At 40.6% G+C, this 16,778-nt stretch overlaps 3 protein-coding genes across 4 annotated transcripts in view; 1 reads left to right on the forward strand and 2 right to left on the reverse strand.

Annotated features, from left to right (window-relative positions):
• The window catches only part of SPAG1 (sperm associated antigen 1), a 34,283-nt gene extending 33,442 nt beyond the window's left edge, over positions 1-841 (reverse strand). The window contains exon 1 of the mRNA XM_035124672.2: positions 602-841. The gene's annotated coding sequence lies outside the window, so the exon portion shown is untranslated. The remainder of the gene's footprint in view (positions 1-601) is intronic.
• A 962-nt stretch (positions 842-1,803) lies between these two features.
• On the reverse strand, positions 1,804-5,610 carry POLR2K (RNA polymerase II, I and III subunit K). Of its 2 annotated transcripts, none has more exons than XM_035125384.2 (4): positions 5,480-5,564; positions 5,085-5,148; positions 3,659-3,751; positions 1,804-3,066 (listed from the first exon to the last, which is right to left on the reverse strand). In XM_035125384.2, the coding sequence occupies exons 2-4, from the start codon at positions 5,143-5,145 to the stop codon at positions 3,044-3,046; spliced, it is 177 nt and encodes a 58-aa protein (XP_034981275.1). In that variant the 5' UTR covers positions 5,146-5,148; positions 5,480-5,564; the 3' UTR covers positions 1,804-3,043. The 2 variants fall into 2 exon arrangements, with proteins under 2 accessions (XP_034981275.1, XP_034981274.1); XM_035125383.2 differs by having other exon boundaries at positions 1,805-3,066; positions 5,535-5,610.
• Positions 5,611-10,790: 5,180 nt separating this feature from the next.
• FBXO43 (F-box protein 43) lies at positions 10,791-15,201 on the forward strand. Its single transcript, XM_035126229.2, has 4 exons — positions 10,791-12,292; positions 13,270-13,372; positions 14,294-14,479; positions 14,953-15,201. Exons 1-4 carry the CDS (start codon positions 10,803-10,805, stop codon positions 15,199-15,201), a joined length of 2,028 nt encoding a protein of 675 aa, XP_034982120.2. The 5' UTR covers positions 10,791-10,802.
• Positions 15,202-16,778: the final 1,577 nt, after the last annotated feature.

The raw sequence follows: 16,778 nt of genomic DNA on the forward strand, positions 1-16,778 counted from the left end.
TAGCACATGAGTATCTGCTGCCATTTAATACTGTATACGTATACTGTTGAGCCGTTTTGCAGTTTCAAATGCCCGTGCATGGGTATAGCCAGGAGTTATGTTTGGGGGGCAGGATTTATGCTTGGGGGGGCAGAACTGAGCTCCTTGTGACACAATTGGTCAGTGACTTAAGTATTTTTATTTACTTGATTTTTTTGGGGGGGGGGATCTGGCTACGCCCATGTAGTTGAGTGACTTCAGGCCAATTGCCACCACAATCTGCCTACCTTACAGGGTTGCTGTGAAGACAGTCAGAGAAGAGCATACCCTGAACTTACTGGAGAGAAAAATCATTTTTAAAAAAAAAGAAAAGAAAAAGAAAAACATTCATTGGTCCCACAACCTGTTTGCCCCCCCCAAGCCTGTTCTACCAATTATAGCTGCTTCTCAGCCTCATCGCACCTTCCCCGTTTGCATCACCATAGAAGCGCCCCCCCCCGAATCTCCCACAGCCCTCCCCATCCACCCTCCGCGACTGCTCGCCCTCCCTCTTCCTCCTGCCGTTATCCTCAAACGGCCACACACAGCATCCCCTGCCCAGCACCGGATGCTTCTACTGTACCTGCTTCCTTCCCCAGCGAACGCCGCCACTCCAACGTCCTTTCCACAAGAGAGAGACCCCAGCAACGCTTTGCCGCCGCCCCTCGGAGCGGCCTTGAACCGGCGCCAGCGGCGGAGAAGAGCCTACAGGTGGCCCCGCCAAGAGAGCCACTTTTTAAACAGAATTCGCTCGAGCAACAGAACGTTTTCCCCTCAAGCGCATGCGCAGGAGGCGAGCTGCCCACCACCTCCTCAGCGCCGTCACCCGAGGAAGTCTCCACCAAGGGCCGCGCGGGGCGGTTGCTAAGGAGACGCTGCTTCGCCGCCGCAACCGCAGGCCCCCCCCCCTTCCGTCTCTGGAAAGGGCGTCTTGCCAGCGTTGTGAAGGCAGACGCTCGTTCCCCTCCTCCCGCACTTTATTAAAGCCTAAATTAAGAAACGGTTTAATGTTTCGTCTTGCCTATTGAATTTGTTTTAAATATATCCCAATACCACCATGTTTTACATTCGCCGAGCAAAACCAGTGGGCAATAAAAACAATGAAGTTCAGCAACTAAAAAGCATAATTTTTTAAAAAACAACCCACCCAGGACCAAACTTTTGCTATATGAACAGTACAACCTATACGCCGCCTTAAAGGTGGCTTTTCATTAGTAGGCTCAAGGAGGTAAACAAGATACCTGCACAATGGAATAAATACACAAGTTGTAGCACAATTCTAACCCTGTACAGTACTGTACACAGAGATGCAAATCCTATTTAAGTCAATGGGGCCTCACACAACTAGGTGGAGTTAGAGTTGCAGCCTTAGCCTAACCCTCAATTAAATTCAACAGGATTTATTTATGAGTAGATGTTAGGGTTATTATGCTGCAATTTAACACAAAATAGAATAAAGAGATCCAGCTTTCCTCCATCTGCTTGCTGGAAATTGATGGTATAAGACAATCCTTGGTTCTTCACTCAGCTGGTGGCAATTTGTATTATTTCTGCACCATCAGATGGAATAGCATTTAGGACAAGTTATTAGGTCTCTGCAAAGTACACAAAGCTAAGGAAAAATAGGTCTGATGCCCTCAGAGGGCTTCAAGGCTGAGCAAGCATTTGAAGATCCGATTCTTTTAACCATTACATTAACCAGGCTGGTTCTAAATCCACTATCATCACCCCATGCTCCTTTCCATCCCCTCAAACATAAGTGATTCTATCAACAAGATTTAGCCACCTGTTTGACTTAGATGCAACAATCACATTAGACCTTAAATGAATTTTTAACCATTTTAATTGGTTTTTCAATGATATACAAAGTCACAAAATAGAAATTGACTGTAACAAGAAACACAAAAAGAATTCCCCCTCCATGTCAGAAGCCAAGTAAGCACGTTCATAGTCACTGTTGCTGTGTTGCTCTTACAGAGTATATTGCCGAGATAATGTCACCATTTCCTTCAGCCAGAAGAGATTGAAATATCCAAGGATAAATTTCAGAGCAGAAATATAATGACATACAAATTTGTGATGATGTTGGTGATAAGTTGTTTTGTAAACCTGATTTGTTGGCCAATGTAATAAATGACCGTCAAACAGCATAAAGTGTGTGTGTTGTTTCTTTTTCCTTTTCATAACCACTACACTAAGCAGTGAAGTACACATGCTCCTGGATAATTTGTAGTACTTCCAAACGTATTGTCGATCAATAGTCCTGGGCCATAGGGAAAGACAATCACAGGGGACATGTTTCCCTGTGATTGCATCCCCCCCAAAAGGTCCATATGTCCTATGGGGTAATTGCACCAGTGTCCATACCATCTATGGATTATCTTGATAGAATTTTCCCAAACATATGCTGAGACAGATTAAACTGGTTTGTCTAAAGTTGTGTCCAGTCACATTCACAACCGACTCCCATACCCTCCCAGAATCCCTCTAGAGGGCCCTATCAAATTGCTTACAAATCCTCCATAAATTAATGACACCATACCCTTACATGGTCACACATAGATACTAAATTCTCAAACCATGTTAATGGCCAACAAGCCTGTGTTTTTAATCCTGGGTCCCATAACAAATGTTGTCATTGGTGTATCTGGAACCACTCTAAATTCAGATTTCCTGTATTAGTTACCAGCTGTTCCAAAGAAACGGGATCATTATTAATATAAAATAGTATCCCTTTCATTCCCAGTTAATATAAAATAGTATCCCTTTCATTCCCAGTTAGGAAAAGAATTAGATTTTAGGGTAGTGGGTGATATTATAGAACTTTAAAAGATTTTTAAAAGTTTTCTCAGATTTCATTACTGGCAAAAATGTCAACCAAGTACTGGAATAAAACTTTATTGTCATAACAGAATAATTTACACACTGTCAGAATGGAAGAATGCATATGCCCATAAGAAAATCAAAGTCTAACATGAATAATCTAAAGTACATTGCGATAAATCAGATGCATCTTCTGTTTTCTTCATCGGGCATCAAACACAACCACTATAGTAGAGTTAAAGAAAAAAGTTGGAGAGCATAAGAAAAAAATGGTTAGTTATAATTATTTCACACTCCTAACACATTTCAACAAGAGGCATAAGCAAGAAGCAGAAATAGTTTGTGCTTTGTGCTCTCTCCTTTCCAATGTTCAAGGTGTAACTTTCACATCTCCCTCTGCAGTCAGCTGTTCTATTTAAACACTCCTGAATGCAATGGCACTGACATGCAAATAAAAGCAACTAGGGTACACTATATACATATGCACAAGTATGGTGCTATGTGGTGTAACAACCTTAGTTGAAAATATTTATGACTGACTAGTTTACACATTACACTTCACAGTATGACTAATCCATCCAAGGCAGGCAAAGAACACATTTACCAACCAGAGTATCCATATAGGAAATGTATTTGTAATAAATAAAGTGGATCAAAGTACCGCAGCAAGCACAAGTATTTTTAGTATTGATGAAGTTTGTAGGCCTTTATTAGTGTAAAATTACGCCATTACTGTCACTCTAAACAAATTCTAAAAGTTTAGGTAGATAGGATCAGCATGCAATAATCAAGCAATGAACAGGCCCACATAGCTTACATCTTTTTGTTCTTTTTTTGTACATTATTCTGTATCCACATTCTCTGCATCTGATAGGATCTCTCGCTTTTATTTCATTTTCTGTGTGACATTCTGAAAATATATTAAAAGTATATTAAAAATGAAAATTGACACAAAGCAATGAGAACAAGCATAGAAACATGAGAGAAAACTGTCATTTTATTATAACAAACAAAATATTATAAACAATGGCACATTTTATTGAAAAGAACAGAGTCTGGCTAACTCATTTTACTAAAATGTTAGAGAAGTTAGGCTGCAATCCTAGTCCTGAGGGGTTATGGGGAAAGTTGGATTGAGTGGAGGTGTCCCTCCACCCAGCCTTACCAGCCTCTAATTGTGGAGTGATGCATCCAACTCTCCATTCCACTGAACATGCAGGTGCAGGTGCTAATGGGGGGGGAGGGATTCTGCCACCAGCAGACATTATCCAAATTTAGGGGGAAATTCTATGGCAAGACATGCTGCGATTAGCAGCTTACAATGCAGCGATTTCTGGTTCAGCTGGCTAATTCCTAGCTCAGCTGAAGATACAACAGTGTAATTTGCTCATCTTGGTTGAGCTGGAGCTGAGCCGAGACCCATGTACGGTAGGTTCAAAAACAGGGGTGTTCCTGGTCTGCAACCAGAAAGGGGGGGGGCTTGGGCTGGATCCTAAACTTGTCCAGCTTGGTCATGTGTCCAGTGCAGAACACCATTTTAAAGGCTTGTTTCCCCTCTGTTTTCGACAGAGCAGCAACAGCCTGCTACTCAACAGGGTTTGGATCTGGTATAACTACAATAGCTTATTTTATGCCAGTTTTGTGTGCATAGGATTGCTCCCTAAATCACAGTTGTGGATCAAGCCCTGCCACTCTGCTAAACCCCTCTACTCCTCAGTTATGCTTTAGATTGTGAGGCCAGAAAACCTATACTGTATTTTATAAATTAGTTTACACTAGAATTCTGAAAGGTTCTTAACATTTCATATTGGAGTTTGTCAAATTAAAATGGTTCAATAATGAGTTCAATATCTGAGTTCAATACTTATGTAGAAGATTTATATTTTATATTTTGATTTTTCATCAGTCCTCAAAGTGGCCTAGAGCATTCATAAAATACAACAGATACACCAATAAAATTAATTCCACTGGAGCACAAGCTGGGATCTGATACTCCTTTTCCACAGGACAGTTGGTAGCCAATGGCCCTGTGGTGGGGAGCAGAGACCCCCAAACAAAGCAGTCACAGGCACTTGTGTCATCTTCATCTCCCTCCCTCTCATTTAAACCTACAGAATTCTGAGAGGCAATTAATGACAGGCTGCATGAACCTGAGACAAAACTCAATTTCAGCAACACTCTACGGAACAACCATCTTACCAAGACAACTCCTACCAGTTACCGTAGGCATGACATGATCTTACCTCCACAGATGTATATCATAGGTTGCTGCTTTGGAGGAGGAGCGTCTTTCTGGGTGTCCATAGTCTGTCAGAAAAAAGAAGACAAATCATGCACATCTGTTATGAGTTTCGTACGCATAGTTCTCTTACAAGTCCACTTCAGGCTTCTTGTTAAATAAAATCGGGTGATGGTGTTACAGGCTGGAAAAGGGAAGGTTTCTACCTGATTTCTTTATTACGCCGATTTTTTACTTTTAAAACCAAGCAAGAGGAAGACGCTACATTATCTACCCGCTCCCCAAACCAACCCATGACTCAACCCTCGCGGGTCGATCTATAGTCTCATCCCGGAAGGCAGGAAATTGCACGAATGAGCTACAACATTTGGGGAAGGACCTGATTAGGGAATTTATCACCTTTCAACAGAAACAATTCCCCCCAAAACAGGTTTTTAAAAACCAGCTCCGTTACCGGTTCGTATCTCCCATGCACGGCTCTAGGGCGCAGCCTAATGAGCACTGGTCTTGGGCGCAGGCTGATGACGTAAAAACACACGCAACAAGCCGGCAAGTCCCGCCCCGCTGCTTCTGCAAAAGGAAGGTTTATACCGGTAGTTCAGGCGTGTTGTTAAAGAGCTGGGTTGCAACCCCATTTAGCGCTTTATAATCTTTCGCAATTACTCAGTAAACTATGAGGCTGCAATCCTAATCGCTTTTACCTGGGATTAAATCGCATTGAATTCAGTGGGACTTACTTCTGAGTAGACATGTTTTAGGATTGCGCTTTGTTATAGTAATTCAAAGGAGCAGTTTTTTCTTTGAACAACTTTTCCCGGTTTTAACTTCAGTATATTAACTTCCAATATTACACTGCACTGCAACGTACGTTTTGAACATTACTCATAGGTAAAACTTGAACTGTGGCTCGGAGCTGAGACCCAAAATCTATACAGTGTTTGTGTCACCACCTGTAGTCTACTTCCCGCCCCCTCCTTTTCTTCTTCTAAAAGCTTATAGGCTAGTTAAAATGAAAAATGGACCTGAGCTTTGCAACGTGTATTTTTCTCACGTCAAGTAGCCACGCCAATTCCCACCCCCACCAAGAAAAAAAAGAGTTAGGAGGCAGCGTGTATTGTCACAAGGCGTCTTTTAATGCAAATTAGTTCTGTATCTTTCAGATCACTGAACATATGGTTAGGTGCCCTTAAGGCTATAATGCTATGCACTTTCCTGTAAGCCCCACAGAACGTAGCAGGACTTGTTTCTGAGTAGTTATACACAGTATTAGACTCACTAGGAGTAAACCAAATACAGTACAGTATATAATTAAAAAATACAGTCACAGCTAGTCAACATTGCAGGTGGAGTGAGGGAACTACAATCCGTGGTTCTTGCAGGATTTGGACCTTGACTTCCTGGCTCATTCTTAACATTAGTTCTGTCTGTTGTGAAAGGTGACATTTCTCTGCTCCTTAATAGGCGGGAAGTGGAAATTCTAATCTACTATAGGGAAGAGGGGGAGAAGGTGTACATCCACCTCAATTAATATGGAGTACAAAATGTGTTCCTGTGTGGTTGAAAAACACCGAAGCATAGCTGCCAAGTTTTCGCTTTTCTCGCGAGGAAGCCTATTCAGCATAAGGGAAAATCCCTGTAAAAAAGGGATAACTTGGCAGCTATGCACCGAAGACGGTCGGAGAAATCCAGTTCTTGTGAAAGGAAGTGGGTCATGGGGTAAGGAGGTCAACTATAGGAAATTGACAGGCCAAAGCCCCTCCTTCACACGGCCCCCAGGTTATAAAAATGCACACCAAGGACGCGTTTTAGCTAGCACGCCTTCAGAGAAAAGCTCTGCCACTTGCTCCTTGCCCAGCCTGAGTTCACAAAACTTTCTGTCCTTTGCAATTAATGCACAACTGCAACTTCTTCCCTCTGTTTGTCTGTCTGTCTGCCTCCCTCTCTCTGCTGGTCTTGCGCGTGGCGTCCGTTCTGAGCTCTTCTCCTGGGAGGCAACGCGGAGAAAGAGGGAGCGGAGGAGAGAAGCTGCAGCAGTTGGGAAAAGGCGGGTAGTTCAAAACTGAGCGAGGGAAAACCACGGCAGGCGCACGCGGGCAGTGCAGCGGGAGGCGTTTTTCTTTCTGGCTTAGGGCAACGCTCTGGGGCTGAGGCGAGCTGGAGCTGGGGAAGCCGAGAGCTGCTGCTGCTGCTTTTTCTCCAACAGGCAGAGAGCAGCGGTCTTTCTGCATAGTTCTTGCGCTCAGTCCCTGCCAGTTCTTAGGATGGGTGCGAATTCGTTGCCTTTTAAAAGCCCTCTTTAATCACTCTTCCCAGCCCCCCCCCCATCTCTTGCTCCATATTTGGGAGCAGAGCCCTTTTCACCGTCTCCATTGACTTGTGCGAGGATTTGGGGTGTGTGGAACTGCTGCTGGTGATGTTTTGCACTCAAGGTTACTGAACCCCTCAAAGTCCCGTTTCTGTCCCTGTTATTTTAGGCCATTTACTAAAAGAAAACAGTACAGTTAATTAGCTCTAATGCTAATCCATTTATTTGAACATACTTTGACTAACCATACCTATCAGTTTCATGATTAAGATTATATGTTTGGTAGAGTGCTTGGCTTGTTCTGTTTCTTTTTTTTTCCATCTTGGAGGCCTTTCCTCCATTTCACCGTTCCCTCCTCCCCAGGTTAAAAAGGTATTCTGATTTTAACAATAAGGCAACCTTCATGAGAAGCTACTCCTGCCTTTCAAATTCACAAGGTAAGTATGTTTTGTGTGTTTTGAAGGAGATCTCACACAGCCACTGTTCTCCTCTAAATCAGTCCTGAATGATGGAGTTAATGAAATTCTAGCTGGAAGAGAAAGTGTTCTGTAGAGGTTGTACACAATTATCTGGGAATAACAATGGGAGTTACTTCTGAGTAGACACCTGTAGGATTGTACTGTTACTGTGGTATAGGTGATGAAATGATGAGAGTGAAGAAAATACATTTTTGCACTAGAAAATCCTGCTTTTCTAATGCTCTTGCTTAAAACAGACACATTGACAAACATGTTTTTATATTCAGTATTTTTAAAAGTCACTATAGAGAAAGCTATAAAGTTAAGACTTTACATTTGTAGTTTTGTTTTTAGGCACAATTATCCTTTTTCACATTAATGTGCAGGCCACTTAAATAGAGCATAATGGGGATGGTGCCTTAAGAAATTATGATCCCAACCTAGTTGTTTCCAGAAACACACACTATTGCCTTCTGTGTGTCTTCTACTGGCTCTGCATTTATACTAATAACTGTTTCTTTTCTTTCTTACTTAAAGCAGAGGATCATAGTCCTAAATTCTAAACATCTTCCAAGCAAGTGAGGAAGATGACACTTGGTATCTTGTGTACAGGTGATGATAATTTCCTGTTTGCTCCAGATAGCTGGTAATTAGAACTTGCTACCAATGGAGGTTCCACTTTGCAATTTTTCTAAGCAATAAACTGTGTGTATATATCTAAGCCTTTAAAAAACTGTCAGTTTCCACTTTCCAGGTCTCGTTTGAAAAGCTCCTCTGTACTTTTAAGTCCACCACTGAATGAGACTAGTCATGCATGATTTGCAGCTGATCAGGAGTGCTTACACAGAGGGACAAGACACAAGCAAAAAGACAGGGAAATGGGGAGAGAGAAATTAACCTAGTCTTCTGATTCAGTCTTAGATTAAAAGTACAGGGGGAACCTTCGGGTTGTGATTTGACAACCCTAAAGCCATCTGTGCAAGTGGCTATAACAACAACTGTGACAGTTGATTCTCTAGGTAAATGTTTGTACAGTATTGTTTGAAGCACTTCCATCTCCCTAGTAGCAAGTTCAGAACAACCAGTTTTGTTAGATGACCCTTGGTTCTCCTGTGTTGAGAACGTGAATAATACTTCTTCTAGTTACTTTCTTTATATTGTTCATGGTTTTTATAATCCTGAGTCATGTTCCTTCAGCTGTCTTTACTTTAAGCTAAAAACTCAGCTACTTAAGCCATTTTTTTAAACAAGGAAGACACTAAAAATGTCAGTTTGTTCTCTGCGTCGTTGTGTTAGTCTTGTGCCTTAAAGAGTGAAACATTTATAATTCACAATACCTTTGTAGAGTCCCATCAAACACATGAAATGTTATCCCAAGCACACAGTACAAACTTACCGTAACTGGAGGGTGGAGGTAGTACGGTAACTGCATTACAAATGTATTTTGAGACTGTATAGGTCTACCTTGGATTATAATTGGAAGGCAGTGCAGGACTTGGGAGACCTCATTTATACTGTCAGCTGATGACCTACCATGGGATAGGTTGCTGTGTTCTGCACAATCTGTGATTCCCATACAATCATAAGAAACTTTGGCATACCATATACTGAAGTCTAAGAAAGCTATGCTATGTTTTGTAATATCAAATGTTTTTGTCCCTCAGCATCCTAGGTGATGCCTGTACAGTTGTGGAGTATTTATTTAACTTCAGCCTCCTTGTGACTCCATCAGGGTAAGTACAAAATTTAGTTTGTTGAAGAGTCATTGCAAATACTGGCCAGGATTCAAAGAACTGAGCATTTAGTTCTATTATACCACAAGAACAGGGTTGTTGCTGTTTTTGAACAGCTCCTGAAAGGTGCATGGCAAACCACTTGTAAGACTGGGTGGATTTGCAAAAATAATTTGTGATCTGTCATGAGAGTCAGCGGTTTAAATAAAACGATTCCATTAGACTGGCAAGCCTTAGGGAGAGAGCGGAGTGTTTCAGGCCCGGCCTGTTGGAAAGGCAAGGTGAGGCGCCCACTTTGAGCAGCAGAATACCAATAGGCGGCACCCACCTCTCCTCCATTGCCTGCCTCTCTGCCTCCTCTGGCAGTGGGGCTGGTATCCAATGAGATATCTCCAAAATCTCACAAAATCTCATGGAAGCCAGCGCTGCTGGTGGTGCTTTGTGGGTGCCGCCGCACAACACAGGTAAGTGTGGTATGGCGAGGCAGCAGCAAGCAGCAAAATGGAATGCATCACCCCCAGAGTGGATTGATTTTAAATCACTAAGAACAGAGACCAATTTAAGCCAATGTTTAAAATCATTTTTATTAACTGACTGCTATAAAAATCAAGACACATTTGCTTGTAGTTAAGCAGAGCCTTTATACCACAGAGGAGCATAATCTGAAATCTCTCGTAATGCCCCTCATTCTATTTGCAGTACAACATTTTGCTGCTTATTGATAAGGCAGATTTTTGTTTTTCTCTGTCTATATATGCAAGGTTACTAAGCCATATCACTCAAATGAAGGCTATGACTGCATTCCTAACTGTACTTACCAGAGGGGGAAGCCCCATTAAATTAAATAGGACTTCTGATTAGATATGGTTAAGATTGCACGGCGGGGGCTTCCAGTTACTTCAATATGAACTTTTTGAAAAACTATAACCCTTATTTGTGAATATGTAATGTCATGATTTTTTAAAGGAGGCAACTGAATGGTAAATGATAACTTGAGTGACCTCTTACTTACTACGAACATAGTGGAACATTTTCCCTATAACTTTATAATAGGCACATAGCCAATCCTCATTCTAGCAGCATTCAACTGTGGTGACTGGCTTCCTTCTCCGATGAAATAGCTCCAGATAAGTGTTTTGTTTGGTACCCAGAGATTCCAGGTATGATGTTATTAATTGTAAAATGCTGTTTTCACTTTACAGATCATAACCAGTTCCAAGCACAAGATGTCAGAAAGCCACTCAATTCTATCCAGTATTCTTAAAAGAGGCAGACTGACCTCTCCCGGCAACAGTGCAAGATACTTCAGCTTTAAAGATTCTTGCTCCCCTTCCATATTTCATGACAGTGGATACAATGGATCATTAAAAGACCCAAGCTTTGATTATAATGATGCAGAACATAAAGGCGAACAGAATGAAACAGGCCTGCCTGAATATTCAAAACATGCACATTCTAGTTTAAGCACTTCATTGTCTCCCATTGACCATGAAAATGTTATCTTTTTATCAGAAAGAAAGGAACCAATTACACATACAGACTTATATGAAACGCCAAAAGTTGTTAAAAAAGACTTGTCACTCCGCAGGAGATTGCTTGTGTCTAAATCAGCTTCTGTTGGTTCTTTGGGATCTTCTGAAAAAAAAGTATCTTCAGGGAGCCGTCAGAAAAAAGCATGTTTACCTCACTTTCTTGGTCTTGATGAAATAATTTCAAAATGTCCCTTGGATTCTCCAAGAGAGAACTACAAGCCTTTGGCTACTAGTACTTTAAAAAGTGAGGAACCTATTTCTGGTTGTCAGAAACTCAGGCTTGTTTTCTCTCAGCAGAGGACATCTACAATAGATGATTCAAAATCTAAAGGCGGCTGCTTGTCCGAGCCAGGTTGTTTATCTCCAATCCAGCCTAAATCATCTACAAATACACCTAATATTTTTATTGACAATGTTCTTAATAGTTTTAATGATCAAAGCACTTGTCCAGAATTGATTGAAACTCCTAAATGTACACTGTCTGAGACAAATGATGATAGATTTATCACACCCATCAATAGACTTGTAGAAGGATTTAGTCTTAATATATCTGAAATAAATACCCCTCCAGTTAAAGAAATAAGTGACTTGAGCCTATCAACCCCTGGTAGCAGCAGCAGCTATAATTCACTTAGTTTAGATAAATCAGAGGAGTCCTTGTCAGAATATGAGGGATCTTTCCAAGAACTACTTCAGAAACATACGGAATCATCTGGCACTCTAAACTCTAAAAGAAAGGTAAGAAAGCTACAACGCTCAAGAAGATTATCCACACTTTCAGAATGTGGTTCACAATCAGAAAAAGAGGAGGACTGTGATACCACTGTTGCTCATTCAAAATGCATACTAAAGATAGCTGGCTCTATCACCGAAGGCAATGAATTGGTTTTTCATGAGGATGACAAATGCATGACTCCAGATTTGGGCAGTCTGTCAAGAACCCCTGCTTTGCAGATAGTGTGTGAACTTTTTATGCAAAACAGAAGTAAAAGAACAAAACAAGATGACCTGTTGAAGGAAATTGATGGAGCTGACATATCTGCGCTGAAGTGTATTGTGGCTCAACTCATTGGCAGGAAAATGGGCATTGAGAAACTAGATATATTAACAGAATTAAGAATCAGAGACTTAAGACATGTTCTTACTTTGATTTTAGATATCCTGACTGTGGAAAGCCTATGCAGGTAAAAGAAACAACTTGGGGACTTTCACTGGGTGCCCCCTAATGACATTGTACTGTACAAGTGTAACATAATTGAAATTCTGTATACTAGCAGTGAACTCAGTTATCTGAGTGCCTATGCTTATGTAGCCAAAATGGCACCATCTACACACATGGGAGGCACCATGAGGCTTTTGGGAGCATCACAATTTGCAGAAGAACAAAAATTATTTAGAGAAAACTCTAAGGCAGGCACCCCCAAACTTTGGCCCTCCAGATGTTTTGGACTACAATTCCCATCTCTCCTGACCATTGGTCCTCCTAGCTAGGGGTCATGGGAGTTGTAGGCCAAAACATCTGGAGGGCCGCAGTTTGGGGATGTCTGCTCTAAGGAAAACTCAGAGCAAGCCACAGAAGACTGAACATCCTTAGTGGGCACAGGTGTTAGCTGCCTGGGGTGGGGGATGAAAAACAGGGAAAGGAAGGAAAAAGGGAAGGGAGTGGCTTCCTTTTTTCCTGAAGCACTCCATGTTTTGTTGCAGTTACAACTTCAGTTTTCCCATTTGGATACCATTTTTTTGTATCATGATAACCTTTTACAAAATGACAAATCTTTTGGATTCCTCCATTAATTAAGGTTTGGGAATTTGGCATATAACTATTATGCATCGCAAAGTTGAAGCATAAATATTTAAAAATACTATGTATTAATGGTAAATATTAGCAAATAAAATAATATTGTCTGTCCCTCTGTGACAAGAGGGTATGATGGTTAAAAGTGACAAATGTATATGTATATGTAAATATCCCTATACTATGATGTATATCAGCTTCAGAGCACTTGTCCCCTTGATCCTGTGCTGCAGCTATCATTGAAGCTGATTTATTCATTCTTGGTGACGACATTAATGCAGATCAGGTTCCTTGAGGACAAAGCAGCCCCATTCTGAATTATAACAAAATGTTTGAATTGTGGCTGATAGCGATTCTTTATTTTAGTATGTGGAAAGTAAGCAAGAACTGGCGAGAAATTGTTATACAAGATAGACATGCAAATCGGAGGAGAAAGTTGTACATAAAACAGTTGACACTTGAAGCTAAGGTAATATACCACTGCACGGGCATTATTGAGGGTGTTTGGTGAGGCAGTATGGGTTGAAGAGGAGGGAAAGCAGAAATAAAACTCCATATCTAATAGACATTTCATCAGATGAAATTCACTGTACTGCTTACATGTGCTACTTATTGATTAAAAGATTTAGGGTGATAACTAACAAATTAATACTGAGAATAGAAATGAGTCTATAAACTAGATTAATAGTTTATTGATTTCAGTGGGCCTACTCAGTATGACTTAATTGGATATAACCCACTGTCTTTAGTGTCTAGCCACACATTTAGCATATTTATTTTTAAATCTTTCAAGACCTGTTAGAGGTTTGTTGCGGGTTTCTTTTGATTTTTTAAAATGCTTCTGGCAGATCAGTTTTGGATTAAACCTGGTCCTTTTCATAGTTGTCTCCCTTTGACCCATACTCGAATCATCTTTATTTCCTTTCTGTGCCAAACTATTTTTCAAGCTGTATTGTAACAAAGGTGGCACACCAACCCCCAATCTCTGCCAAGCAGTGCACAAAATTATGGGGGGTTCCAGCCCCTCACCCAAGGTTTTGTATCCATTGAGTGTCAAGACGTGGCGTAGACTGTAGTGGTTTTATTCACATATATACAACCTGAGTGTAGCTGGAGGGAGCTGCAGGTCTTACAGCGTTGTCCCCTCAAGGGTGTCTCTCCCTGCTTCTCTCATGGCTTCAGGCAGCTTGAGTCTAGAGCAGCCAGCCGTGCTCCCCAGTCTCTGTGTTGCCACCTCTCCTGCCAGCACCCAAGGTGGTTCTGACCGCATGGCATCCCCTTCTTCCCAGTATGGGCTTCTGCTATAAGCCATAGCTGGCACTGAACAGTAAACAGCACATTCGGTTTGTTCTTTGAGGAAGTAATTTGTGGTGTTTGGTTATTTTACCAGAGACACCTGCCAGATACTGAAGATGCTGCCACTAGACTTTTGATGACCAGATTTGCACTACGATCAGTCCAGGCTCAAGCAAAACCAGCTGTATTACAAATGCAGCCCTCTTGTGATGAGTCTTTGACACCTCGTGGATGCAGCCCTGTTCTTCGGTCAGCTAGTAAAAAAGAAATGTGTGTAAAGGTAGGAAACTGCAGTATGTGTGAGAAAGATTGCTTTAGTAATGAATGTTGCCAGATACAGGTTAAGTGAAGGCAGCCACAAGAAGTATCAGGGGAAAGTGATGGGGCTATCCAAGTAGACAGTTCTGCTAGTGCAAGGACTTTTAGCTGGACCTTCCTCACTCTGTCCTTTCCTATGTGACCCCCTAAGTTGGCCCCAGAGGGCTGGGGGAAACTCCATAACAGATTTAGGGGTTGCACAGGGAGAGAGGAGAGGATGGGGAAGTTCCATTTACCATTTGTCTCTTTTGCTGTATCTCGTCATCTGGGATAAAATTTTATTGACTCTTCTGTCTTGATACATTTTTATAGTGAAAATTAATTTACTCATTCCGTTGCAATTCTCTAGAAATTAAAGAAACAGGACGGGGTAGTTAGCAGCCTTATAAAAATGAATGCATGACCAAATCTTAAATATCTCTTCCCCTGATGTAGGTTGCCCAATCCCTCTTCAGTGACGAAGCTTTAAAACCTTGTCCAAGATGTCGGTGTCCTGCAAAATACCAAGCCTTTCAAAAAAGAGGACTCTGTAGCCGGGAAGACTGTGCATTTGACTTCTGCACTTTATGTCTTTATGCCTTCCATGGATCAAGAGACTGTTGCAGTCCATCTGCTAAACGACAAAATATAAACGATGCTCTGCCAGGAAGTGCAAAAAGCAAGAGAAACTTAAAACGTCTCTAAATATCTTCGAATGAATGCAACGCATTTACCCTCCCCCTCAATTCTCTATTTGTATAGGTAGCACTTTTAAATAATTATGCATTTTGAAAGTATTACATATTGTAATTTTGACCATTAATCAAGTTGATAATTTAATTCTCTGTGTAAATATCCTAAACTTGACTTTTGATACATTTCAGAAAAAAAGTGAAAACATTTTAAACTCTTTTTGTCTTGGTGTTTGTCACTTTGCCAGGCACATTCAATGAGATTTCAATAAAGTACTTTCAATGTAGTTTTCACTACATCTTACAACCGTGTTCTGAGATTTTAAATACAGTTCTTGTCACAATGGTAAATTAAAAATAATTAAATTTTTGTTACATTTTAAGGAGTATTTTATGATGAATGTGAGAAGATATTGCGATAATAGTACAGCAAAACATACATAAATCAAGCAAAAGTTATTTTATTTAATATCAAGCATCACTATTATTATTTTTGAAGTCTTATACAGAGATCAAAAGATAAGACTCCCTGGTTGCCCAAGTTAACAATCTAATAGATACACTGCAATATGAAAAAGGTGTGGGTAAGAAAGAGAAAACCAAGTAAATTTAGGTAACAGTTCTTGCAAGTTAATAAAATTGGTGGTTTGTGTGTGTGTGTTTTTCTATGCAAAATTACAACAAAAATTACAAACAAAATACAAACAAACAAAAAACAAAGCAAAACAAACAGAAACCAAAAAAGAAAAGAAAAACCTACAAAGAAAACCACGCCATCATAATAATCTTTACGTACATATACACATATTGACTTCCTTCCTCTGTTTTGAGACCTCAAAATTTTTAATCTTTCTGAATTGTTGTCTCTAATGTAAATTACCTCTATCTTTATACCTTTTGCACCGTTTGTTTTCATATATTCTTTAACACAATCCCATTCTTTTGCTAATTTTTGGTCCGATTGTCCCCTTAACAATGCTGTGAATCTTGCCAAATTTATATATTCACAAAGTTTAATTTGCCATTCTTTTATTGATGGGCAACTGCTATGAGCAGCTGTTGTCGCATAGAGGAATACTTTCCTTTGGCAAGTTAATAAAATTTGTTACTCCTTAAATTGATAATCTCAGCAGTATCATCTGAGCTGGACAGAGGTGTGACACTCCCTGCTTCTAAGTATGCAGAAGCATGCAGGCAGTCCATAGCCGCCTGCTTGATGGCTATTGCTAGAACATCATTTCACACCATTCCACAGTTCCAAGGCAGCTGGCAGTTGCAGCTCAATAAAACCACAAGAGATCAAACATAAGGCAATCTGGAAGATATACAAATACATCAAAATAATCAATTTAGAATAAACAAATGTAATTTATTCATTCATGACTGCTTTAATTCCAAGCTGTGTTTATAATACTGTACATCCTCTTCAACAGGAACAGAAATTGATTGATAGTAGGCATTTCCTCCTAACCAACTGTGCTGCTAATGCAAGTGAAGCTCTACAAGTGATCATAGAATTGTAGAGTTAGAAGTTCTCTCAAGGATCATCTAGTCCAATTCCTTGCAATGCAGGAAACACCATCCAACCTG

This window comes from Zootoca vivipara, chromosome 8 (genome assembly GCF_963506605.1).
Source record: "Zootoca vivipara chromosome 8, rZooViv1.1, whole genome shotgun sequence".
Classification (NCBI taxonomy): Eukaryota; Metazoa; Chordata; class Lepidosauria; order Squamata; family Lacertidae; genus Zootoca; species Zootoca vivipara.